Source organism: Argiope bruennichi, chromosome 6, assembly GCF_947563725.1.
Source record: "Argiope bruennichi chromosome 6, qqArgBrue1.1, whole genome shotgun sequence".
Taxonomy (NCBI): domain Eukaryota; kingdom Metazoa; phylum Arthropoda; class Arachnida; order Araneae; family Araneidae; genus Argiope; species Argiope bruennichi.
This window is the reverse complement of record NC_079156.1, coordinates 65,785,654-65,811,593: the sequence shown is the minus strand read 5'-3', so window position 1 is coordinate 65,811,593 and position 25,940 is coordinate 65,785,654. Positions and strand designations below refer to the sequence as shown.

The window sequence follows — 25,940 nt, the reverse complement described above, 5'->3', positions numbered from 1 at the left end:
CCATTAACTTGCTATGTACATCTTTGGTGTTGGTTGTCTTGTACTTCAAAACTTGCAAATAACCAAAGCTAAACATAGCAGGAAAATATACGATAATTGAAATCGGGTGCTACATTCTTGATGGACCGTCATAGCGATAGTTTTTCTAGATGCATGCATAAAGAATGAGTAGACGCTTCCTATAAAATTCGAATTTAAACGTAAAGTTTTTAATTTATGAAATATGGCCTTCATACCAATTTTCGTCACTTGCTTCCATCCTTATCTTGCTTTGTTGAAGATGCGAAAGTTACGTGCAGCTTCATAGGTTCTTGAGGTTGCTATGTGCCACCACCTAACGATGGATGTGTTAACTTAAATTTCACCAATTTTTAATAAAACCGAGATGTCTCGTTTACTTATTTCGAAGCATTTATCCCCAAATGAATGCAATATTATGCGTATTTTATCAAATCGACTATTCAAATGAACAGCAATCGATTTCAGTTCCAAAAATATATAGTACACTCCCGGGTATCCGACTTAATGTGACGGAAGAGCAGACTGAATAACAAAGCGGATAGGCCGGAGTTCTATATCATTTCTTTGCCCATCAATACCAGAAGACAAAATTCTTAAATGAAAACTCACTGTTATAATGTGTATTTTCTCACTTATTTGAGTACTGAACGCTTTATTTATCTGAAGCCACGTAAAATATCAACGCAGCCAGGGACCGGTGAATCGTAGAAGCTGTTGCCGGTAGCTTGGCGAGTTAAAATGGGAGACTCTGAATTGGTATTTTATATACTATACTACACGTTTCAAGAATTTATTAGAGAAAAAGTAAGTTAAAGGATGTAAACAATTCACATTTTAATACATTCTGTAATGTCCAACTTAAATGCAGGAAACGTAAATAAAACATTAAAGTACATCATAGGCCTGATTCTTGAGAAACTCACTGATTTTTTTTCACTGATAAATTTCGTATAGGATCCTAAGATACGAGTCAAAGCTTAGTTTTTAAGTCCTTAATAAATGCTTCCGCATTTTTAATTTCTGAATTCTAGCTCCGTGGAGACGCCCGCTTCCAATATCTTGGCAATGTTGCCACTGCAACGCCTTGCCTTCCTCATTTAATTATGATAAAAGAACGAAGTCCAATAGTTCGGAAGCCGGATAATCGAGTGTACTGCATTTTGAATAAGGGGGGGATGCCCCTTTTCAAAGGATTAGTTAACTTGCTATTGATGAAAGCCAAATGTTTCCGCAAAGTAAAAATTAACTTTTTCGTCTTTTTCGCAGACCGATGTCTTTTGCAATTTTAACGTTGCCTGTTTGCAACCAGATGCATTTCCAGAACCCCAGCGATACAATCCGGACAGGTGGTTAGGGGACAGGTCTGAGCGACCCTACAGCCGTTTTGCCTTATTGCCTTTCGGGTATGGAAGACGAGTGTGCATCGGAAAGGCCTTCGCTGAAATGGAAATGCACACAGCTCTTGCTAAAGTAAGATTCTTGTTATATACGAATGTTAAGATGCTTTTTATGTACGAATAGTAGTGTTATCATGAGACTCGATGAACAAAATTTATATATCTTGTTTGTAAAAGTGGAGATATTATTTTTTTTATCAAGTTGATAAATTTCTTTTAAATATTTGACTGTGAGCTATAGTTTCTGTTAAGTATCCCTTATGAAAATCAATCGTGAAGCCCATTCCCAAATTTCTTGTAGAATTAAGATTTCAAGATAACTTTGATGCATTTTTAGCTCTTAATCTTGCAATATATTGCAAATGAGTAGCAACGAATTGTGTGCATACAAAAGACCATGCAAGTCAACCAACTTTATTTTCTTTAATATACTAGCGTCTGTATCCGCGTTTTCGCTTGTGTTCTATATGTTGGTAAGAAAAGGCAAGACGTATACTTCGTACAATTTTTAATCTGCTAGCTTTTTTAAGTTTGAATCCCTCAACCCTAACTGCTAATTAAAAATGTAACATCTAAAATGTGTTAATGTCATATTTGATGCGTATATAGACGGCTCGGAACTAATACTATATATAATTGGTTATTGAATGACGGTTACAAAATTTGCACTGGTTTGTCTGAAACTTAGAAAAAATTATTTTAAAAATTCAAAATTGGTAATGTAATCGAGAATACTGCAAGGCTAATTTCCTAAATTTCAGGATGGTATAAAATATTTTTCAAACTTCGCTTTAGTACTTAGATCTCAATTCCACTTCTTGCTACTGAACTTTGTTTGTGATACTCTGCTTTTGTAGAACATTGAATGTTCTAGAACAAACGTTAGAACTAGAGTCCTAATGCAGTTATAGCCTATCTTTCTTCCTTGCCAAGAAACTGTGCAGGGAAGTTATATTACAAATTCCTAACAATAGTTTGGAACCGAGGTAATAAAATAAGTAATCCAAGTAAATTACATAGAAATTTTAAAGAATGTATCATAAATTCATAACCATTGTTTATTTTAGTTGGTGTACAATTTCAAACTTGAGTATGTTGGAAGCGAGTTGAAACTCAAAGCAGCTTTCATCAACGTGCCTGCCAGTCCAATATCGGTCATTCTGCGAGATCGATAAGAGAATGCCAGCTTGAAACCGTAATCTTTTTTTGTAAGATGAACATTAACTATGTTGTGCAGTTTAGGAAGATCTTCAGAATGTTTTATTGGTGGGAAAAAATAGACCTGCCAAATGTTTTTATTGTGTAGGATTGACTGTAGAATAATATAGATCAATATTTTAATCTTTATTTTAAAGGTTTGTAGCATTTATGTATATATTGTGAATACTTCTATAGCACTTGTTCTTAAGAGTACATTAGCATTTAAAACTGTCAATATATCTTTAAATACTGTAAATGTTTGTAGACTTCTCTCATTCATGCATAAAAATGAGAAGTTTAATAGGTTTTTAATTTTTCTATACAGCATGTACTGTTGTATTTTATATTTGAAATATCTATTCAATTTTTATGATCTTAATAAACAATTTTTGCATACAGTACATTTTCAGTGTTGTGATTTCTTAATTTAAATAGATTATTCAAATAAAAATAGATTTAAATGAATGTAAAATGGTTGCCTCTCGATTCTCTTCAAATTAGATGCATACATCTTTCTATTTCTGGTATTCCTCTTAAATTGGATGTATAACTCAGTGGAAGGGAATTAATTTTAAAACGGCTACATTCTAGAATTTAGCTTTATGACTTTATCATCACTCATTATCTTTCACTCTAGTCTTGCAATTGGATTATAATCAACATGCTGAAATTTAGATTGAGTGTTAAAGATAAGCATGCAAAATTTAAAGTTGTGGACTAATACTAGTACCTCTAGTATTGAACCACTTGTTCACAGATCAGAAATTCTATAGGATGAATGAACCAAAATTACTACAAAGCATAACCATTTACGACAGTTCTTGAATCTATTTGGTATTATATCTAGCTAAGAACTTGCAGTAGACGTTGTGCCATATTCTAACAATACATGGAAGTAAGAACTGCTACATGATTATATTAACTTCCCAAACTTGTAATCAAATCATGAGAAACTATTCATATCTATTGGATTTGAAATGTTGTATAGTTAGAGAGCCAAGTTTAAGATGTATATCTATGTTCATTTATGTATGGGTTTTACATTCACATAAATCGTAAACAATTTAACTTGTCAACAAATAAGTTCCAGAAAAATTCTTTATAATAAAAAAAAAATATTTAATACATTTTATTATATAAAATTTAATTTATAATATTTTTACAAATATACATTTTAGATCTTTCATTTTGTACTGGTTGCCTGAGTTTCTGGATCCCTATCTTCATTCTTCAATAATTCACTGGGTATGCCATATAAGCAAAAGCTGTACAATTCTGCTAGATGGCGTTTATTACTACCTAAAGAGAATTGAAATCTCAATACATTGCAATAATGTAAATAAGTTAAATTTATGACCTTCCTCTAAAATATTTATATAATCAAAGTACTGTGAAATTTGGAAATTCTTTTTTTCTCAATCATGGTAATGAAAACAAATTTAGACTTCTTGCACACTAGGAAGAGAAACAAATTTTACCATTCTCTATAAACTCGAGACAAATAATCGCAACAATTGCCTAAGATTTAAATTAAGTATTTGAAGTATTCCTAAACATTTCAGAATAGAATGATCATCTTATTCACTCATTAGATCAATTCAATTTATATAATACGAAGTTATACAGAAACTTTTTAAGTATTGAACTTTTACTACTTAATTGTAATTTTGAAATGTAATCTAAAACTTCATTGAAATGTTATACAGTGAATAATAAAATTAAGTAAAACTTTTATGTAAAAATTTTTTTTCGAAGTCGATAAGTATTAATCAGCAGCAGCAATATATTGAAAATGTCTCAACCTGTCATCTCTAGCCCTATTGGGGTTTCTAAAACACTTTCATATCTTGCATCTATTTTCTAAGCTTCAATGTTTAATTGTTTATCAGGTTTCATTACAAGACAATTCCGTTTTATAAAATGATTCCAAGATTTATATCTTCAATCCTGTGATGTATAATATAATGCAGGCCATAAAAACTTGCAATTCTGATCTGGTTCTTGGTATAGAATCAGTTTAACTTGTGTATATATATATATATGGCATTTTAAAGAATGTTCAGACCGATGCTGACATTAACTTTTTGTTGCCATAATTGAAAATAAAAACTCGTATATTTCTATTTAAGAATATAGGCTGTTACAGATGTTGGGTTCCGACCAAGTAATAACAAAACTGTAAATAATTATTAGCTTTTATTAAAAGAGCAAATGCCATAAATATACGCACGGTCTATTGGGAAGTGCGCCAATAGTGCAGGTATTTCCTCATCTTGCTCTGTCTTTTCGAGGAAGCTGCGGATTGGGAAAGAGGGCAGCATGATGTCGTAATACACATAGATCCGGTCATTATAGGTCACATAGACAAGAACAGGCATATTATTACCTGGCAACACTGCATATTTACCTATAATAGCAAGTCTTCATTAAACAAATATATAATTCTAAATAAATTGATGTTTTTATCTACTTTGTAATAAAATATCTTAAAAATTGCAATTATATATAAAATTGATAAGATATCATTTATCAAGATCACAAATGAAAAATTACTAGAAATTCAGTTTAATATATAAATTTATTGTATCTTGTTGAGTATTTAATAACTCACAATTCAAAAGAAACAATATGAATACCTAATTTTACTGTGCTAACTTGAATGAATCAATGAAATCTATTCAAGGTATATTTTTATTAACTTTTATGCAGTGTATTTATTTTTTTTAAACATAAGTGCAGGGTATTAGATTTATGATATATTTCATATTAAATCTAGAAAAGTAGTTTTTGTTATTTAGTAAAATTATATTAGGAAATGAAGTAACTCTTTTAGCCATTAAAATGCGATTCAGATAAAAATAGAATTATTTTGTTGGGTGAGTCTATAAGACAGATATTTCTCATGCACTTTATATCTTAAATATTATTAAATGAGATATGAAACCAATTTTACATTAGATATCAATTGTAAACCGTAGTTCCATGAAATCACAAGCAATTATAAAGAAACATGATTACTCTTCAGAGGAGAAGGGCGAGCAAAACACTAAAATCCAAATTTTAAATCTGTTTATTGCTTGTCTATAATAACATCAACTATATTATTTGTTACTAAAAAAACAAAACTTTTTTTTTTTTTTTTTTGAAGATTCAATTGTTGGCAATTACAGGGTTTGAACCCAAATATTGTCTAAGATCAATCATCTGTAAGGTCCGCAGTGAAAAATGCATGTGACTGGTTCTTATAAAATGTTGCAGGTCGAGAAGACTTCTTCAAAAGACTTTTATTTCTTGAGACAAACATTCAATACATTATAAAATATCACACCGACACAGACTACGAACACAAAAAGAAAAACTGAATCTACGTCTAAGTATCAGCCGTACAAGTGCTTCCGCTCTTATATATATAGTGAAAAACATTTGCATAAATAATTGGAAGCATCGTTACACATCATTTTATAAATAATTGCGAACGGAGTTCAAATCATCAATAGTTTGTGTACACACATTCGGATGGAAAGAAAATATGAAACAAGCATCCTATTTTTGCTAACAATTTAAAACATCAATTACATAAAATTGCTTTTGTTCAGAAAAAATTATCAAAAGATCAATAGATAATCATTTTTCTCAAATGTAATAAAACATTACAAAATGAAGATATTTTCCAAGTAATGCAAAGAAAATGGAAGTTAAATCAACAGGAAGAACATTTTTAAGGACAATTGTCTGACTTCAAAATCTAGATAATTGATATATTTTTCAACTGACTCATATAATTAAGATGCATACTAATTTAATACTCAAAATAACAACAACAAAATATTTAGAGTGTGATAGTTTTAATCACAGAAATGAAAAGTGACTTACTTCAAATTAGAATGCTGGACATTAAAAGCATTAAAATATTTGTATGACAATTTCTTGTTTCAAAGACATAAACAATCAAATCAAATCAAATTACCAGCAGTGAAAGCACTGACACTATCTTCAAACTGAAATCTGACAGATTGCTTTCGTTGATTTACCATATAAGTTTGTCCATCCCAAGCACATGCTATCACCTCTTCTTCACCATCATCCTAGATTTATAAAGCAACAACTTATTAAAAATTATATTTTATGGCATATTTGAAACGGTCAAAAATAACTAAAAGAATTTTTAAAAAAACTATAAAATCAAAATTGGTAATGCTTTAAGAACAAAATATTTATGCATTAAATTAAATGAAATGCTTCGAATGGAATCCTGTTCAAAAATTATGTAGTATGTCTTAAGGTTGTCTCTAACATGATTAAATTATCTGTAAATTACAACATGCAGGCTAAAAATTTGTTTAAATGCTCTACAGTGAAGATAATAAGCCATGATCTACAAAATTTAGTATGTACATGAGAAGTAGGTACTCATGAAAAAAGTCATTTTCAAAATTTTTAAAAACAATAATTGGAATTTTAACATTTTTTCTTTGTAATTTCAGTTGATGTAATTATATAAGAACTTACAACATTATTTACAAACACTAAAAAATAAACATTATAGTTCCATCAATTTTATATCCACCCATTTCAATAAAACATTTTCAAAAAAATTGTAAATTTTAAAAACTGTACAATAGTATTTTTTTTTTTCTAATCTGACCTGATGCATACTCATAATTTAAATTATATGAAATGTTTCTGTGTGGATATGCATGTACTTGCTGCAATAAAATTAAGAGTAAATTTTAAAGTAAGATAGACCAGTCTGGCATCAAACTTTTAAGGATGTTAAAATGTTTTGGGCTAGAAGTTTAAATTTCATTTTTTTCCCCCTCTTTTTTCAACATATTGGCTACCAATGTTAACCATACTGCGAAAAAAGTATGTTTTATCTGTACCATTTCACAAAATTACGCTGATTTATTTGATTCCAATAATCAAAAATTTTCCTTTGAAGCTAAATGAAAAAACCTTACTATCCAAACTTACACTGAAATATAGATAATAGTACTTGTAGGGCTAACTGGAGATTCCCATTAGTCAACATGAAGAAACAAATATTTATTTAACTTAATTTAGGTTATAAAATTATCTGTGCAAAATATTTTAAACATGCTTCATACAACCTACAAACAAAATAATAAAAATATATTGTACAACAAAAATAATTTTTTAGAATGTCTTACATTAAGATCTAATTTTGCAATTGAAAACAGTTGGTGATCCACTTGAAAAGACCAAAGAGTTTCATCTCCATGTACAAGCATTAAGGTACCTGAAAATTACCATTTATCAATTAAATACCTTAGTTTTAGTATAAAAATAATGATTTTTTAAATACTTGCCAAGTAATAATGAACGTTTTCTTTAGAAATATATAGAAACTTATTCAATTATCAGAACAAAAAAAGAATCATTAAAATGCCTATAGTGAAACAAAATTGCTAATAGAGAAATATAATTACACTCATTAATTCACGTTTTATAATTATTACTATTATAATAGCATAATTGTAAGCTACATGATTTAATTTCAATATTATTACATCATACAGTATTTTCTATTTGTTGTCTCATTACGTATATTCATACTGGCGGTTTTTGAATCATATGAAGCTTATATTAATAATTTTCATTTTACACAATTATTCAGTTTTTATCTGTAACAGCTTTTCATATTTCTTAGATATGATTTAATAAAAATAAATAAAAACTTATACTTACTTTTAAATATACTTACTTACTTTTATTTACTTACACTTACTTAAATACTTTTACTTTTTTACTTATACTTACTTTAAAATACTTACTTAAAATTTACTTTTAAATAAAAACTTATGTGATTGATAAGATTCTGAAATTTATTATCATAATCATTTTCCCCAAAATTATAATAATTTTAAAAATTATGGTTTAAAAAAAATTGTGCAGTAATATCTTGTGGAAGTAATATATGATACATATTCAGATGTATTACAGTCTACTTTTAAATATTTTTAGCTAAATATTAATAACATAACTGAAAATAATACTGTCACAGAAAAAAAATTCCAAAACCCATCTAGTGGGTATACGATGGAAAGTCCGACAGGTACAATAATAGAAAAGAGACTTTATTCTACACAAAAACATGATAAACAAGTTACAAAACATGGATAAAGTATACACAAAACAGTAACAGCAGCACAAAAGTAGCAAATCAGTACTAAAAAACTGTAATCATACAAAGATTTGAGAGAACTTGCAACAAGTCAGCACTCCAAGAAAGACTTCGCTCAACTACTCAGTTGAGCTCAATTCGACTGCCAAATACTAACTTCTCTCACTTTTTATAACTCCAGAGATACGTATTGAATACACTTGAAAAAATATTGGAATTCCAGCACTAGTTATCAATCGCCAATATCTTCAAATATTCTAGATCCTTTATTTTTAATTTTATTTACTTATTTTTTGCGGAAATCACAATGACTAGGGAATCATTAAACTGGCATCCATTCAGCAGCTATTATATTATCTATGAAACTATCTTCCTTGCTCAAAGACATACTCCTCAAGGAAGTAATATTACAAATTCATAACAATATGAATACATATGAAAGTATTACTTGATAATGTAAATTTAAAAATATACAAATTAACATACCATCTAGAGTAGCAACAACAGTTAAAGAATCACATGGCTCTCCATTATGTGTTCCATGGAGACCTCCTAATATTTCTGATGTTACAATACGACTTCTCATACGACTAGAAGCAAGTGGATGGTGAACAGGAGTAGTCATTTTCAAGCCCACTGAACTAAAAAATAAAAGAAGAAAAATAAGCCTGTTCTAAAAACAAAATCACTAAAAGGAACTAATTAGTGATTATAGAATTTGAGCGAATTCAGTTAAATGTAACATCTTCAGAAGCTGAATTTACATGCAAAGAACAGTGGAAATCATTTTATAAATAAAAAAAAAATTAAATATTTTTAATCAAAAAACAATGAGTATTTTTAATATCATTTAGCGATATTAAAAGAAGGTAAATCTAGATATCATAGCTATTGATGTTTTGAGATGTAAGATTTCCAATTTTGAAACAATGAATTTGTGAATGATATTGCGTTTCATAGTTTTTGGATTAAAAAGCAAATTTTGTCTATCTCTATAACAAGTTTGATAACTATATGTTTAATTGGAAAACTTAGAAATTTATGAATCATATAAAATTTATAAATCATTATTTTTATAAGTTTTTGAAGTTAATAAATGCTTAAAGCTCATATCTCATATTGTTCACATTTTTGAAACTGCAATATGCAAACGAAATTCTTACAATTCTTACAATATAATTCTATAATTACTAAAGTAACAAGAAGAATATATTACATGAATTTTTCAAGATACTCTATTTATCCAATGGTCACAATATATATATATTCTATATTCAGCTGGTAAGCAAACAATTCTTCTCTACAGTATATTTTTTTAAAATTCCATGAATAACTTAGATATTAATCCTTAAGATTTCAAACTTCTGTTACAGGTGAAAAAATACCGATTCTTTTATACTTTAAAAGGTTTCCAAAGGCTTAACAAAAGGTATTTTATAACAACAACTGATAACTAAGAGAATCAAAAGCAAATAAATTAAGAAACTTTGATATGACGTAACATAGCTAGCTTTGCAAGGACAGGTTTTAAAAACTGATTGACATTTCTTAATCAATAGTAAATCAAATTAATATTCTAATAAAAGTTACTTCATTCTTTTATGTTTTAATCTTGATTAGGGAAATTCATGGATATTAACAGGGAGAAACAAATTTGTTTTAAACTAAACAATAAATAATTTTGTAAAGTTAAAAATGAAAAGTTCATCTAAATATCTCCTTCATAAAAAATGTATACAATTTTTTTATACCAAGTTTGCAGAAAAAAAGAAATGCAGTTTGTAATATATTTCTTTGCATTTATATAATTAAGATATAGAGCTTTTTTCTTAAAACACACACATTTCTAAATGCTAAAATGAGAGCCTTTTCTCTTAGAAAATTTGAATAAAAAAGGATAATTGAATAAGGAAGAACAAAAATATTTTGACTACTATTTATATATGCAGAATCTTGTAAATTTATTGGGTCTAAAAAAGGATCTCATAAAGATTACAAATACATGGCACTTCATACAGTTCTCTTTATAGTTTGCCAAAAATAATTATATAATTTTAAAAAAATACATCTCATTTACTTTTAACAAGAGATGTCAGTAATTAAAAATGTGTAAATCCTCATTTTATTATACTCAGATTTTAAAACAAAATGAATTTTAAATAAACCATTTTGGAAATTATTACCCATCGCCATCTTCATCTTGTACATCACAACATTGGAAACTGATATAAGTACCACCAGCTTGGGCCACAAGAATATTAGGTGTTCCATCAACAGAAGGGTTTAAAGAAATTGAGCCTATCTGTAAAACCAAATGGCAGTGACGAAATACAAAATTATTCATTAACAATGAAATTGTAAAAATTTAGAGATAGAGAGATAAAAATTACAATATCAATAAAAAAAATGTAAAATCTGGTACAAAATGTAAATAATATATTTTTCATCCTGATACTACAATAAAGGACTAAAAACAAATTTGAAGGCTTGAATTAGCTCAACCATTATTAATTATACTAACAGCTTTCTATGTTAAGTTACAGAAAGATGAACCTCATTAATCTTAGAAGAGAATAAAAAATTTCAGCTTGTCTGTTCTTAATCAGAATAATTTTTAGAACAGATAAAATAAATACATTTTGTTGTTGAATCCTTTAAGAGAAAATTAATGGTAAAACAGGCAATTTTCACAGATTTCCCCTTTATTTAATAATATACTAATATAAAGTAATTGCTCTTTCAGAAATCTTTATCAAAAGTAACATTTAAAAAAAATATCATGAATAACAATAGTGTTAATGAAGTGCTGTTCACTAACAATAATCCAAGATTAAGTCAGATAAATATCTAAGTGGTGCTCCAGATAATATTTGTCATCTTTCTATTAGATTACAGATCTCAACTTAAAACTTAATAACAATACATAAAGATCTACTTTATTAATAACAAGACAAAATATTAATAAAGAGCTAATTAAATGAATAAATTGCAATCAGTCTTTTATAGAAATAAAATTTTATTAGAATCTTACATAAGAGTGGATTGTTCAGGTGAATTCAAAATCTGCTCATATAAATTTTGGAATTATTTTTTAAGAAGAATATGCTATTTCTGTCTGAATTTGCACTTAACCATATTTTTAATTATTATGTGCTGACAATTTACATATGAAAATAACACATGTGTGTCTTGTTCCATATATTTTTCTTAGTTTAAGAAATTCTAATGAACAAGACTTGCTAAAGACATGCATCATTATATAAAAAGTATTGCAACATGCTTCTGTTGGCATAATAAAAAAATAGAATAAGCTGCATTATATCTTTCATTAAACTGTTAATGCATAAAAAAATATAATAAAATAAATTACTTGATCTCCAAGTTCTAATTTATGCAAGCCAACTAATTTTCCAGAAAAATCATTTGGATTCTGAAAATAAAAAATATTTTTTTAACATTGAAAATTTTTCACACAGATGAATGCTTTTCATTTTAATATGAAAAAAAAATTAAGTGTCATCAGTAACTGTTAAAATAAAATAACTCAATTCATAACTGAAATTTGAAAAAATAAAATAAAATGAAAGCATTAAAATGAGGTTTTGATACTTTTAAAAGCACAAAAATTACAACAGCTACAAAAATAATATACAGAAATTATTTTATACAAATATGAGATTTATGAATGAAATGAATTTAAAATGACATAATTGTCTTATGAAAAGTTTATAAAAATAAATTTGAACAACTTTTAACTCATCAAGTTTTTCTCCCATAACAATGCTACACAGCCATTTTAATAACCTAAGAGCTAAAATGCATTTTATTTAAATCTTATCACAACTAAAATTAGATACAAGGCTAAAAATATTATGTACAACTTGCTTACTTCAATACAAAAATGTACTTATTTAAATGAAAACCAAATTAAACCAGTTTAATTTAACTCAATTTGCCTGTAATCTACAACTACAACAACGCCTGTTAATGCCATTATCAAGTAAATAGAAAATTCCTACCTGGAATAATATAAATTAAAATAAACTGATGATTACATTTCATTTAAATCCAGATTCTACTATCTGTAAAAGATATAAATAACCCTAAACTATTCCAAATTAATTACTCTCATTTAAGCATATTTTTTAGCTGATTAAATGAACAGTAAGCATCTACAGCAGTATAAAATTTAGAAGAAAAAAAAAACAGAAAAAACAAATATACAAAACTGGATGAAAAATTAAAATGAAATCTACAATCGCAAATTTCAAGTTATCATGCACGAACATTATTATTTTTAAGTCATTATTTGTCTTAATTAATTTAAATCACTAACCAGTTTGAAACAATCATGAAATTTCTCTATCGGTTTCTATCCCCCCCTCTCTCTTTCTGTATATATATAATTTTTTTAAACTTTCATTTTCAATTTTTCTTGATGGCAAACAAAGTTTTGGAGCTCAACCGATTTTGAGATGAAATAATAGCTATGATGTCATAGTTCTACGTCAACCTTTTAAAAACACATCTGCTGTCAAAGAAGCATGCGTAATAATAAAGCAACACTGGTAAAAGCAAGTCAACCTTTTAAAAATGCATCTGCTTTCAAAGAAGCATATATAATAATAATGCAATACTGGTAAAAGCAGGTAAAAAATATATGTGATTAAAAGATGATGATGGAAATTGTCATTTATGCTTTATCCATTGCATATGTGATTTCAAGCTTCAAAACCCCCTAGCACAAACAACATCATGTACTCACATGATAATAAAATATCTATATGAAAAACCATGACAAAATATCCAAATCAATCAATATATATTGAACAAATAAGCAATGAGATGTTCAGAAAATTTCATTGTTGCAACAGAAAATAAACGGAATTCAAAGGAATAATGTACATCAAAAAATAAAGAAAGAAAAAATATTACAAGACAAATATAGTAATACTGCAATCACAATGATAAAATTTAAATTCTATGAATTCCAAAAATATCTTACAACATATGCAAAGCACTTTTTTTTTAACAAAAAGGAATTTTAACAATCAGAAATATGTATTATAAATAATTCATTTAATTAAAACAATTTTAAATTAAGGTTAAAAAATAAAAAAAAATATTCACCTGATTATTTAATCGCACCCAACGATAAGTTCTTAGAACATGATCTGTTAGTCCTAAAACTAATTCGAGTTCACCATCATTATCTGAAATAGATAATCTTATATGAAATAAAAACCAAATCCATGAAAAAAAAATTAGATTAAATATAAATTATATTATAAATAAAGCAAATAGTAATTTGAATTATTAAAAAATAAATTATTGTTATTCATCAATAAGTGCAGATCAGTTCATTTCAATTTAATCACTATATCAACTTTCCTCCTACCTCCTCAGCGTAAAGTCTTAACACAACACCATTTTCATACTCCCTACAACCAAAAGTATATATATATTCTGAATTGCAAGTTTTATTCAACATTCAAATAACTGATTCAGAGTTTACTAACATTTAAGTTTGTTTCCAAAAAAAAGTAATAAGTAAAAAAAAAAAGATGCATTTTTTCTATTCTTTATTTTAGAAGAAAATTTTAAAAAGGGATAATAATAATAATGTTGAAAGTAAAGGCAGAATTTTCATTTAATTCAACTAATTATCAATGAGAATAATAAAATAGCAAATTCTTCAAAAGAATTAAAACTTTTGAAATAAAATTGATATCTATGTAGAAATCAACACATTTTATGTGAAATAAATAAAATTTTTGCACCGATTAATATTGAGTTAAAGCGATATTAGAAGATGAGTCGCATAAATGACCTATTGAGGGGAAGAAAAAAAGAGCTATCATTCTATGCTTTCCAATTTTGATCTCAAAAGTTGAGAATACACACACAAAAAATAAGATAAATTGAAATGAATTAAAAGCTGAAATTGAGTAAAATAATATTCCAAAACAGATAAAAAATTATTTAAGAAACTTTTATAGATATATATATGTTAGGTCTTTCTTAGAACATTAATAAGAAATAAAAATTAATATAAAATTCCATTATTACCTCAAAAACTAAGAAAAGGGGGGAAAATTCATAATAATTTAACCCCAATTTCAAAATCTAGACGGTTGATTTTGTTTGTGTAGTTTATTGGTTCAAAAACCACATTTGGCTATGTTGCACCAAACTTATGGTGAGGATATGATATAAAACCTAGGGTATGAAGCATTAAATAAAGTCTAAAAACATTATAAAATTACTCACAGTGAAATTTTAAAATACATTTTTCAAAATTTATTAGTAGAAAGAAATTGCAAATGCAAACTGTCAAATATCAGATGCTAAATATGTATAAGTCAGCAAGTGGTGTGCAAAGAATAAAATATTAACAGACATAAACCATGCAGTTAGAATGCTAAAACATACAAGAATAAAAATGTAAAAACTTTTTAAAAAGTAAGCATTTTAAAAAAAAAAAAAAAAACATCAGAAGGGGGGGGGAAGCAAAAAAAAAAAAAAACATCAGAAGAAAAGAAGAATACAATTTTTAGAAGATAAAAAAGGATGCAAAATTACTACAAGTTTTTAGTTTGTAGGATTAATGAATTTCTTCTTTCTCTTTTTAGACTTGATTGAGAAGAAGGACTAATAATTTCTGGACAGTCAGAAATTATCTGAGGATTTAAATCCTCAGACTCATTGGATTCTAACGAATCTATTTCTGATGCTGTGGAAGAGCTTATGTTGACTTCAGATTCTCAAGGCTTTTGTACTTTTGCACTTTACATTATTGCTAATTGGGGCCCAGTATTTGCAGAAAGAAGTAATTTTATTTGAGCTGTAATAATTGGCTTAATATTCAATGTGAATTTTACAGCTAAAACAATTTACTTTAAAGAGTAAAATTGATAATGATTTTAACAAAAAATATAAAAAAGTAAGGTATAATATCCATTTTTTAGTATTAAAACATGGAAGAGAATGATAAATCAGCATAAAGTACATTGCAAAAATGAAAAGTATTGTTGTAAACTATAAACAAATATATTTTTAAAAATTTTTCATGATCAGATGAAAAATCATTGAAAAAATAGCTTTCATCATTGATATCATTGAAAAAACAGCTTTTTACTTTTTAAAATGGTGTGAAAGTGATATTAGTGTAATAGTATTTTTGAAAGTGATCACTATAAACACAAATTTTAACTCAATTTTTAATTAATCAAAATTTAAAAAAAAAAATGCTTTGAGATGCATATTTTTATCTTGCAACATATATTTATATTTAATTTCATAATTCTATGAACAGCTATCCCCTCTGTAGAGTGCACTTCCCCCCCCTCCAAAAAATACAAACTCACATTATCTTTTGATATTATTAAAGATTAGATATTATTCATAAGAATATTTTTAATGTAGAAAATAAAGAGATATCCTACATAGTGGATAAAAAAAATCAATTAATCTATGATTGCACAGCTAAGAACAATATAAAAGCTAGAATTAAAGTTCTAGGAATTATATGGCAGAGCAGGGGAACATGTATATTCAAAATATAATTTTAGATTTTACTATGCTTTTACTTTATTTTATTAGACTTCAAAGCCAAATCTTCAATTATTTTATTTTAAACAAGTTGGATATAAACTAGTTAGGATATACTAAATTTAAAATCGCTCTTATATTTAAAAAAAAAAATGTATTCATCATAAAAGAAATTTCAAAATTTTAATAATGAAAATAATTAAAATTTTTCAAAATCATAAATAAACAGAAATTATATTTAAATAAATTGGTGCATCAAAATATTTTCTATTATTTATATTGGTAAATGCAAAGTATATATCAATATTTACTTTGATATATACTTTGTATTTATATGTATACTTTGTATTTATATATCAATATTTATAAACTTACCAACATCAGCTAAAAGTGCTACTTTTGTATTGGCAGGTAATTTTTGCACATGAAAAGGCTGCAAATTTTTTCTTTCATTTTCCTATAAAGGCAAGTATTAAATTAAAATTTTTATTCAAAAATAATTTGCATTAAAGATCTAAAATTAATAATACTTAAGTAATTGCTTATTAAAATAAACTTACTAAAATTGGAAGTCTCTGAAAAATAAACATATGATGTTCAGGTACAAAATAAAATTGTAAAATAAAATCAAAATATATAAAATTTAACAAAAATATTTATAAAAGTAGATTATGTATATAAACCACACAAAATATTAAGTAATTATTACAAGAAAATTTAAAATTACATCAAATAGCAGATTCAGAGCTTTTTCATGTATCTTTGTCAATTATGCTTAGCACTTATTAATAACTATAGCACAAAATTATTTGCTTTATATACATAATGGATGAGACATTTTCAATTGTAATTATACTCAAACACTAAATCAATCCATCAATTTCTTCAATTATTATTCAATTAATTTCTTCAATTCAATTATTCAAGAAATGCCTAATTGAAACCCAGGTTTCAAAATAACATAATTACCTTTTATTAATATTTTAAAATTGCCATGTGTATCTCCAACAAGAATACAATTTAGGAGGAGTGACTAATGCCTTCTCTTAATCTAAAATTATTGAAATTATAATAAACAATAAGAAGAAAGTGGGAATTGCTGCTAAATTTTCAAACAACTTAACAACAGACAAACATATATTTGTTGAATAATATTAAATCCTCCTTCTATTTCATTTCTCCTATTTATTTGTTTTTACTTATTTTCTCCCCCCCCTTCAAGTTCTCCTTTGTTGTTGTTATTTTTTATTTCTCTCTCTCTCTCTTTTTTTTTTTTTTTAATTTCATGTGTAAATTCCAAATTCTCAAAAACATCTCTTAAACTAAAATGATGACTTATTTTCAATAGCCATAACTACTTTAGAAAATAAAACTATAACTCACCAATAAACTCTCATTTGTTATTTCAAATATGCTACATGATCCTTCTCCACTTATAGAAATTATACTGTTCTAAAAAAAAAATTAAAAGACATTTAAAAAATGGAAGTATGTTTTAAAATAAATTACAAAACAGCTGAGCATGGCTTTTATGAAACAAGTAATTATAAATCACTTAAAAACTGTCACCTTTCCTTCATTTAAAATATCTCCAACAACAATCACCATTATCTGAAAGAAAAAAAAAAAGAGAGAAAGAAAAAATTATTAATTATTTCATTTTTTTTTAAATGATTCTTTAAAAAAAATTGTAAAATTTTTAAAGTGCGTGAGTTAAAATAATTACCACAAAATATACAATACATATTCTGCACAAAATATATTGATAAAATAAATGAAATGAACTAGACTAGAACTTTCAGAAAATTTACAGCAAAACTTTATACAAAATAATATTTTTAAATCTGCTAGTTCCAGCTATACAATCAAGAAATATTAGGAGATATTCCATCCATTTTATCCTTTACTACATTTAAAAACAAAAAATGTAATGCCTAATTCCTAACATCTACAACATGTCTTATTAACTAGATGACCATTTTCTCAACTCTATTGAATAAATTCACTGAAGCTTTTTGACAGCGATTAACTATAACTGTCTGACATTAGGGAATGGCAGCCTTTGCTACTAAAAATCCTAATTTATCCATCTTAAAAAAAATAATCCAGCAATGCAAAAATTAAAAATATAAATAATCTTTAATATAATGAGAGAACAATTCAATGAAATTAAGTTTCAAGTTTCTAAAATTATTATTTGTCTTATTTAAACAGAGTATTATTTTAACTTTAAAAAATCAAAATTGGAGAATTTTGATTGCACATAATCCTGCAACAAAAGGAGATATAAAACATTCAACTTAAATGTCTGAAACTCGATTATTTAGTGCATTCACAATTTATTACATAATATAATTATGATCATTTAATTCTTTCTTTTCCAAGACAATCTCAACATTTACACATATCCGAAACTATTTTTCTCCAACTTAATTCACATAATTTTTAAGATATCAATCATGATATATTAAATTTTAAAAATTAAAGCAAATCAATTTTTCTCTAAAAATTATGTCTAAATAAAAGATTGCTTTGTTTTCACTTTTGCATTCATTTATTATTGAATTCACTGTAAAAATAACCTTCTTTAATTTTAAAATAATTTGTTTACTTTCAAAATATTAAAAAATGTTACTTCTATTTCATCCATATCATTTACATACTTATAAATTTACTTTTCCAAAAGTAGTTCTAAATTTGTATTACTAGGCAAACTCATTCTTAATTTTATACGCAACTTCAGAATAATCAATGAAAATAAATTATAATTCATGTATCAACTAGTTTAATTGAAATCATAATTACTTAATTTACTTCAAATATTTAATATTAAACAGACACCTCAAATAAAATTTAATTTAAAAAAATACAAATTCAAATTAATTAAATCTAATAAGCCATAATCATTAAGATACTGATATAAAATAACCTATTCAATACAATAACAATTTCATACTGCTAGTTATTTTGATGAAAATAAGATGTACAGATTTAATATTTATACTCTAATTTAAAAACAAAATGCTTCACTATCAGAAATTAAATTCATTAAACCAAAGATATGATGACAGATAATACAGTATTTTAAAATTTATTTGATAAAAATGCTAAATAAAAAGTAATATCTTTTTATACAAATAAGAAATACTTAATACCATTCCTAAATCATGAGCTTCAAGCCATGGATGAGAAACATCTCCTTTGAAAATTGCCATATCTCCCATATGATTACCAATAACCAATTCATAATCCTGTAAAACATCAGTAGATTTATTAACTAGAATAAAAATAATTTTCATATAAATATAACTCAACATGAACATTGCTTAAATTTATCAGGAATTTGAAAAATAATCTAATGATGATTAAAATAAGAAAAAATACGAACTTTAATTGCATCAAAAATTAACACACAAATATAAATACTCTACACATTTATTTGAAAAACAATAAATAAAAAAGTAAAGTAAAAAAAATGTACACTTTTTTTAACATAAAAAGTCAAGAAACACATTCATAATATTACGATTTCTGCTGACACTTTAGGTCTTAACATTTCTTTACAGCATGAGTGCATTCATTATTATGCTTATTCTCATATATTATGTTGAATGATAGATAATCTTATACATAAAATTATAATCCAAACATAATATATGGGTTTTAAAAATAGAAATTATAAAATCACCATTTAAACACTTAAACTAAGATATCAAAGGAATTTGAAAAAGAACATATAAATAAATGTAATAGTATGCATAAATTAGTGGATTATGGATTCAAAATTGGTAAATAAAGATACAACAATGATAAACTGACACTAGCAACCTTTTAATTGAAACTACTGGGGTTTCTTTTTATTTAACTTCGTAGATATGTTCACAAAATTGACAATATATAAAATAAAAAGAATACATACACCATCATTATCAGCGTCTTCTAAACAAATAGCACATTTTGAAACATTTCCTTCAAATTTAAATTCTAATTTTGATACAAAAGATGCTGTCACAGACATTATAAATTGAACGTATAAAAATATTCTGCTATTTTCAATGTTTTCGCGTAAGAAGTTTAAACAAACTGAGAAAACTGACATAAAATAGATTACTTACATTATCATTATCAGCATCTCCTAAACAAACGGCATTTTTAGAAACATTTGCTTTAAATTCAAACTCCAATCGCGATACAAAAGATACAGCTCTCATATTTCAACACCACGATGACTTCACACTCTCTTGAAGTTTCTAATATAAATATAAACAAGTTTCATTTATCTGTCAATTCAGTACAGATCAATTTTAAGATTGCTAACTAAACATTTCAGTTGTCTTCAAATTCTAATCGTAGAACAATGGTATAGTTATGATAGTTTAATTCAATGGTATTGTTACGATATTTTTTATACAGATGTTTACAACTGTCTACACCCGCTCGGCATTTCAAAAGTAAACATAAATAAAGTGTCATATTCTGTGATCTCATTTCAGTTCATCTCTCTCATATCTGCTAAATTTCAGGAAACAGAACTTCGGTTTTGCTTTGATCAGTAGAATGTTTTAATAAACGTTTTGCTTTTTAAATTGTAACAATTTTTAAGTAATGTTTTAAATATAATTTTGAAAAGAGAAAAAATGTTCTAAGGAAACTGATCAAGATTTATAAAATTCATTGTATGATTTCTTTTTTATCTCGTGAAAAAAGTTTGAAGTAATGCTGTGGAAAAACAGTAGTAATCATCAAAGTATTCGACCACGAGATTTTGATGAATTTTCCCATTTTTGAGGTTTTCGAATCCGAAAAAATAATAATAATAACCATTTTTAGAAATACACCTGTGTGTCCATTAACTTATCAATTCAAAAATTGGTTGCAATATGAATACAATTTGGGTGGTGGTATTGATACCACATATATATAAAACGTTAAATCTATATTAATTTTTGGATATAGTGAAAGATGTGCATATCCGATTCTCATCACAAACTGGAAACCATTCTCAAAACGCATTAAATAGAACAGACATAAGAAAAATTACAAAGGTGAACTCTGTCTTATTCTTATACATCTTGGTTGTTTTTTAGATTTTTTTTTCTTAATTGTATTAAATAAACTTTCTATAAAAAAATGCTTTGCTAAATTTTCTTTAAAAAAAATTTTACAAAAAAAAAAAAGAAAAAGATGTTAATAGGTAGTTAGATTGTAGCTATCATGTGTTATTGTTTATTGGAAAGTAATTCAAACAATTTTGTTAATTAATTCACTTAAAATGTCGGTTTTTTTATTTACCTTCATATTATACACCTCAAAACTGTATTTCTGTTTAATAAATTCTAGACAAAAGAAAAAAAATCAATTTTTTTTAAGTAAAGTAATGCTGAAATAAAAAAAAAAAATGAAAAATATATTGTTGAAAAAACTGAAAATAACTTGGATAACCCAGACAGAAAAAAATCTTTCTCTCTGTCAGCATGCATTAGGGTGTAATAACTCAAAAACGGAAGAAGCTAGGTGAATGAAATTTGGCATATGGTTCTGACTAAAATTTTCTATCTCCTGGTCCATGCGTACAAAAGAACGAAAATTTTAAACTACAAAGAAATATTCGGAAGAAATTTCACTATGACTTTGCCACTAAACAAGAATGCGTGTATTAAATTTTGTATCAAATCCATTTAAAGGTTGAATTACTGAATTTATATAAGATATAAATACAATAATTCAAAAACGCAATATGCTGCATTAAGGAAATTTAGTATGGATCTTGCCATCAAAATTATATATTTGTATTTAATTTTGAATGTAGTTGGTAAAAAAAAAAAAAAAAAAAAAAGGCGGAAAACGCGCAACTGATTTATGTTCTTCTGTTGCAAAATTAACACAAAATAAACCATATTGGGTAAGCAACAGAGCTAAGTCAACAATTAATATATGACCTCACATAAAAGGAAGGGTTTCAAAGCATTATTGCACTACTTGCTTCATACTGCCAAATTTTGTAATAAAAATATAATTTTTAAAAAAATGCATTTATTCGAAAAGTAAAAAGGGCATCAAGCTATAGTTATTTTTCCCGTTGATTATTATTTTTGAACCCCTTTACATATGTTGATTTAATTGATTTGAGAAAAGGATTACAGATTTTTTTTTATATATATTTAAATTCAAAATTGACACGAAATAGGGAAAAAAAATATCTTGGATACGTCTAATTATCCAAGGTATCATTATTCTTTTATATATGCATTGACCATATATCTCTCAAGTAGAATGAGTCATCCAGTGAAAAAGTAAATAAATTCGTTCATTACACTGTTAGTAATCATCTATCGAATTGTCAGTCACATTCTGTCAGTTATATTCAAAACAAGGTAATTAAAAACTGTTAAATAGAAGGTTCACTGCGTTTTTAATTTAATTACATTAACGTCCCGTTTTGAATTTTATGAGGGATACTTTAAAGACACAAGTAGGGATTGCAATACCGGACCAAAATTTCAATACCGGTATTCGGTATTTTTTAAATCTTAATACCGGGATACCGGTTTTAATACCGGTATTGGAAATTTTAGAAGAAAAAAAAGAAAACGCAGGTGTTTCTTTGTTTTATTTGCCAATTTTGTTAGAGAGTGTAAATATCACAAAAAATAATTTGTAACTTATAAATTATAACAGTATATAATCACAAAAAAGTAAAGGAACATCTTATTTATTTAAATCACAAAAAAAAGGGTAAATATCACTATTCAGTCTGTAATACTATTACAAATTTTTGAAATGTGATCTTAAAAAACATAATGCATCAATGGTACTGTCATTAAGCCTGAAAAGTAATTTTGTGCAAAAATGACCATCTGTCGAAAACGCTCTTTCGGCGTCTACGCTAGTTGGTGGTACTGTTAGCAACGCGCGATATACTTTTTCCAAGTATTTACCTCTAAATCCCTCATCTTCAAATAAATCGATTTCTCGTCGGATGGTTTTGGATATAGCTGATTTCTGTATTGCATTTTGGTTCGTTGAATTTTTTTTATTTTTCGCTAATCCTAATTTTTATTCAAGAGACAATTCCTTTTCACTATCGACAGTAGTGACATCATAATCTTCGATAATTGAAACGAATTCTTCTGAATGTGGATAGGTTTGTGGGTAAAAAACTTTAAGAAAATTTACTATAAACGTGATCAGATTTGAATTGGTTAATCTCTTTTCTTCTTTTTCATTTTTAAAATCATTATAATTATGTAAATACCGTAAGACATTTTTTTTTATTTCGGTATGCCTTTATTCTGTGCGATTTTTCAATATAATATATAATTCTTCAGATAGTGATGTGCGCTGTTCTTTCAGTGACTGCAACATGAAATTTATTGTTTCATTAGCTGTTAATAAATTAGAATCTCTCCGACATAATGCCTCTATAGTCAGTTTTATTGGAAGTAGAGCTGATACAGTTCTGGATATTAAGTGGAATTCACTATCTGAAAAATTAATTTGCAGGTTTAAGTCGATTATTGCTTTTTGGATTGGATTTCCCAGTTTCAAAAATCGTTCCATCATTATGAGTGAACTGTTCCAACTTGTTTTAGAATCTAATATTAACATATATTCTGTTTTATTTTCAGTTAGTATATATTTTAGTAATATATCATTTTTTATGGGAAACGTTTAAATATCTTAACAATTTTTCGAACTTTATAAATTATAGGAAGTAATTCTTGATGGGTTAATATTTCATTCTCATTAGCAATATCTTCTTCAAGAATTACATTGTCATTATCTTCATTGTCAATATCACTCTCACTCTTACTCTTTTCAAAGTTGGAATCCGAAGTTTCTATATCCACAGTATTTGGATTCTTCTGTTCTTTATTCTTTTGGTATAATACATCTATTACTCCTAATTGAATCCCATGTGCATACCACAATTTCTGATTTGCACCAATCAACTTATCAACTTTTTTCATAACTTTTGCTCCATCAGTTGTTATGGATACAATATCTTCTTTCGGAGATAATCCATGTTTCGCTAATTTAGATTTAAGCAATTAATTAAGCCATTCATTAGCTAATTAATTTCGCCCGTTTAGGAGACATAAAAACAAAAACGTATACTATTATGCTATGTTTGCGATCCCTGAACATATAGTGGAGACAATTTTAAAAATTTAGTAAATACCGAAAAACCGGTATTTAAACTTGTGAATACCGGTATTATAAAATTGTACAAATGGCTCAAAATACCGGTATTCGGTATTGCAACCCCTAGACACAAGGGATATTTTGAGACAGCTCTAGTCTCTCTCTGAGCCATTGTTAGATGAAGACAATACCTGTGTTGATATTCTCTCTCTAAAAACTTCCGCACCATATTAGTGGGAGGTTATTTAACACCGATGAATACGAGCTTATGTAACTAATTTATACTTAACTCATTTTTTTTAATGAAATCGAAGTTCGTATTTAGAACTTTCCAGCCCTGAGACTTTACCACTTAGCTACCGAAAGAGTAACTCTAATAAACATTTATTATTAGACCTTAATATTAATCATCATATATCATTTTGAAAGAAAAATTGAAAAGAGTAACCGTTCTTGTGAGAAAGAGAGAAAAGAGCTCCTAGCCTTTCCTTTTGCTAAAGGATAGAGAAAATTGCGGGGACAAAAATGAATAAATATACTTTCATGAGCGAAAAAAGAAAGGGGGGGGGGAACACTTTCGTTATTACTTCCATTTCTTAGTAAAACAAAATTCTGATAAAAAAAATTTGAAGATTTAAATTTATTTTAATTATTCCAACATCAGCTTCTCTAATTTTCAGTTGTGATCAGATCACGAGGATGACGACAGATCTGCTACTATCGTCTTGTAATTTCCATGCTACATCAAGTTTAATGTGAAGTATTTTCTTATTTAATCAGCAAAAAGATTGTGGACAAGAAAAAATTTCTGTATTGTTTTTCATAATAATAATGAGAACAAAAATAAAAACAATAATAATAAGAGGAATAGAGATTATAAGATATAACTCGATTATTTATAAAAAAAAATAAAAAAAGTCTGAAACAATTTTTAAACTTTCAGAATAACTGCCAAAATACATTTTATTAAAAAAATTCTTTATTGGAAAATGTATTGCACTCTACATTATTGTTTAAACTTTTTGCCACTCGTCGATCAATCTTTGAATTTTTTTTAAATCATACATTCAAATAAGTTTTATTCTTTTCAATTTTTCTTTATCTGCTTTATCTTTTTAATAATCATCTTCAATCTGAATTTGATCAATTTAAAAAATATTAGAAAAAATGAGTTGATGATCCACAGCCGTTCTATTTTTAGAGGAAACACTTATTAATATGTACAAGTATTTTTACAACAACAACAAAAAAAAACCAAAAAAAAACAACGAATAGTTACCATTATAATTTAATACAACGGTTACAAATTAATCTATAATATAAGAGCTAGGAAGTTTGTATAGAGAAATTGAGGAGTGGTATCTGTATTAATTCGCACAAAACTAGTTTACTCTATCAGGAGTGAGCTTTAATTGCTTTTAAATGTGTATTCAAAAGTGTATTAAAAAAATGTGTATTCAAAAAAAAACTGAAAATTTTGA

The 25,940-nt window shown here is 26.5% G+C and overlaps 2 protein-coding genes across 6 annotated transcripts in view; one reads left to right on the top strand and one right to left on the bottom strand.

Annotated features, from left to right (window-relative positions):
• Window positions 1–3,019, top strand: part of LOC129972910 (ecdysone 20-monooxygenase-like) — a 44,527-nt gene extending 41,508 nt beyond the window's left edge. For all 4 annotated transcript variants that reach the window (XM_056087226.1, XM_056087224.1, XM_056087225.1 and 1 more), the window contains exons 9-10: window positions 1,288–1,491; window positions 2,486–3,019. In XM_056087226.1, coding sequence (XP_055943201.1) covers window positions 1,288–1,491; window positions 2,486–2,593 — 312 coding nt within the window. In that variant the 3' untranslated portion in view covers window positions 2,594–3,019. The remainder of the gene's footprint in view (window positions 1–1,287; window positions 1,492–2,485) is intronic.
• A 751-nt stretch (window positions 3,020–3,770) lies between these two features.
• LOC129971627 (KICSTOR complex protein ITFG2-like) lies at window positions 3,771–20,753 on the bottom strand. Of its 2 annotated transcripts, none has more exons than XM_056085576.1 (13): window positions 20,430–20,753; window positions 19,470–19,565; window positions 17,884–17,925; window positions 17,698–17,766; window positions 16,690–16,771; window positions 13,894–13,976; window positions 12,134–12,193; window positions 10,947–11,065; window positions 9,250–9,404; window positions 7,790–7,878; window positions 6,586–6,703; window positions 4,849–5,025; window positions 3,771–3,917 (listed from the first exon to the last, which is right to left on the bottom strand). In XM_056085576.1, exons 1-13 carry the CDS (start codon window positions 20,523–20,525, stop codon window positions 3,802–3,804), a joined length of 1,302 nt encoding a protein of 433 aa, XP_055941551.1. In that variant the 5' UTR covers window positions 20,526–20,753; the 3' UTR covers window positions 3,771–3,801. The 2 variants fall into 2 exon arrangements, with proteins under 2 accessions (XP_055941551.1, XP_055941550.1); XM_056085575.1 differs by lacking the exon at window positions 20,430–20,753 and adding an exon at window positions 20,234–20,388.
• Window positions 20,754–25,940: the final 5,187 nt, after the last annotated feature.

Excerpts from the sequence above, each read along its gene's own strand:
- LOC129971627 (XM_056085575.1), bottom strand. The coding sequence starts at position 20,332 with ATGTCTGTGACAGCATCTTTTGTATCAAAATTAGAATTTAAATTTGAA. Across the intron at positions 6,704-7,789 it reads TTGCAAAATTAGATCTTAAT|GATGATGGTGAAGAAGAGGT; the intron begins GTAAGACATTCT and ends TTATAAATCTAG. Across the intron at positions 3,918-4,848 it reads GGCGCACTTCCCAATAGACC|GTAGTAATAAACGCCATCTA; the intron begins GTGCGTATATTT and ends AATTCTCTTTAG.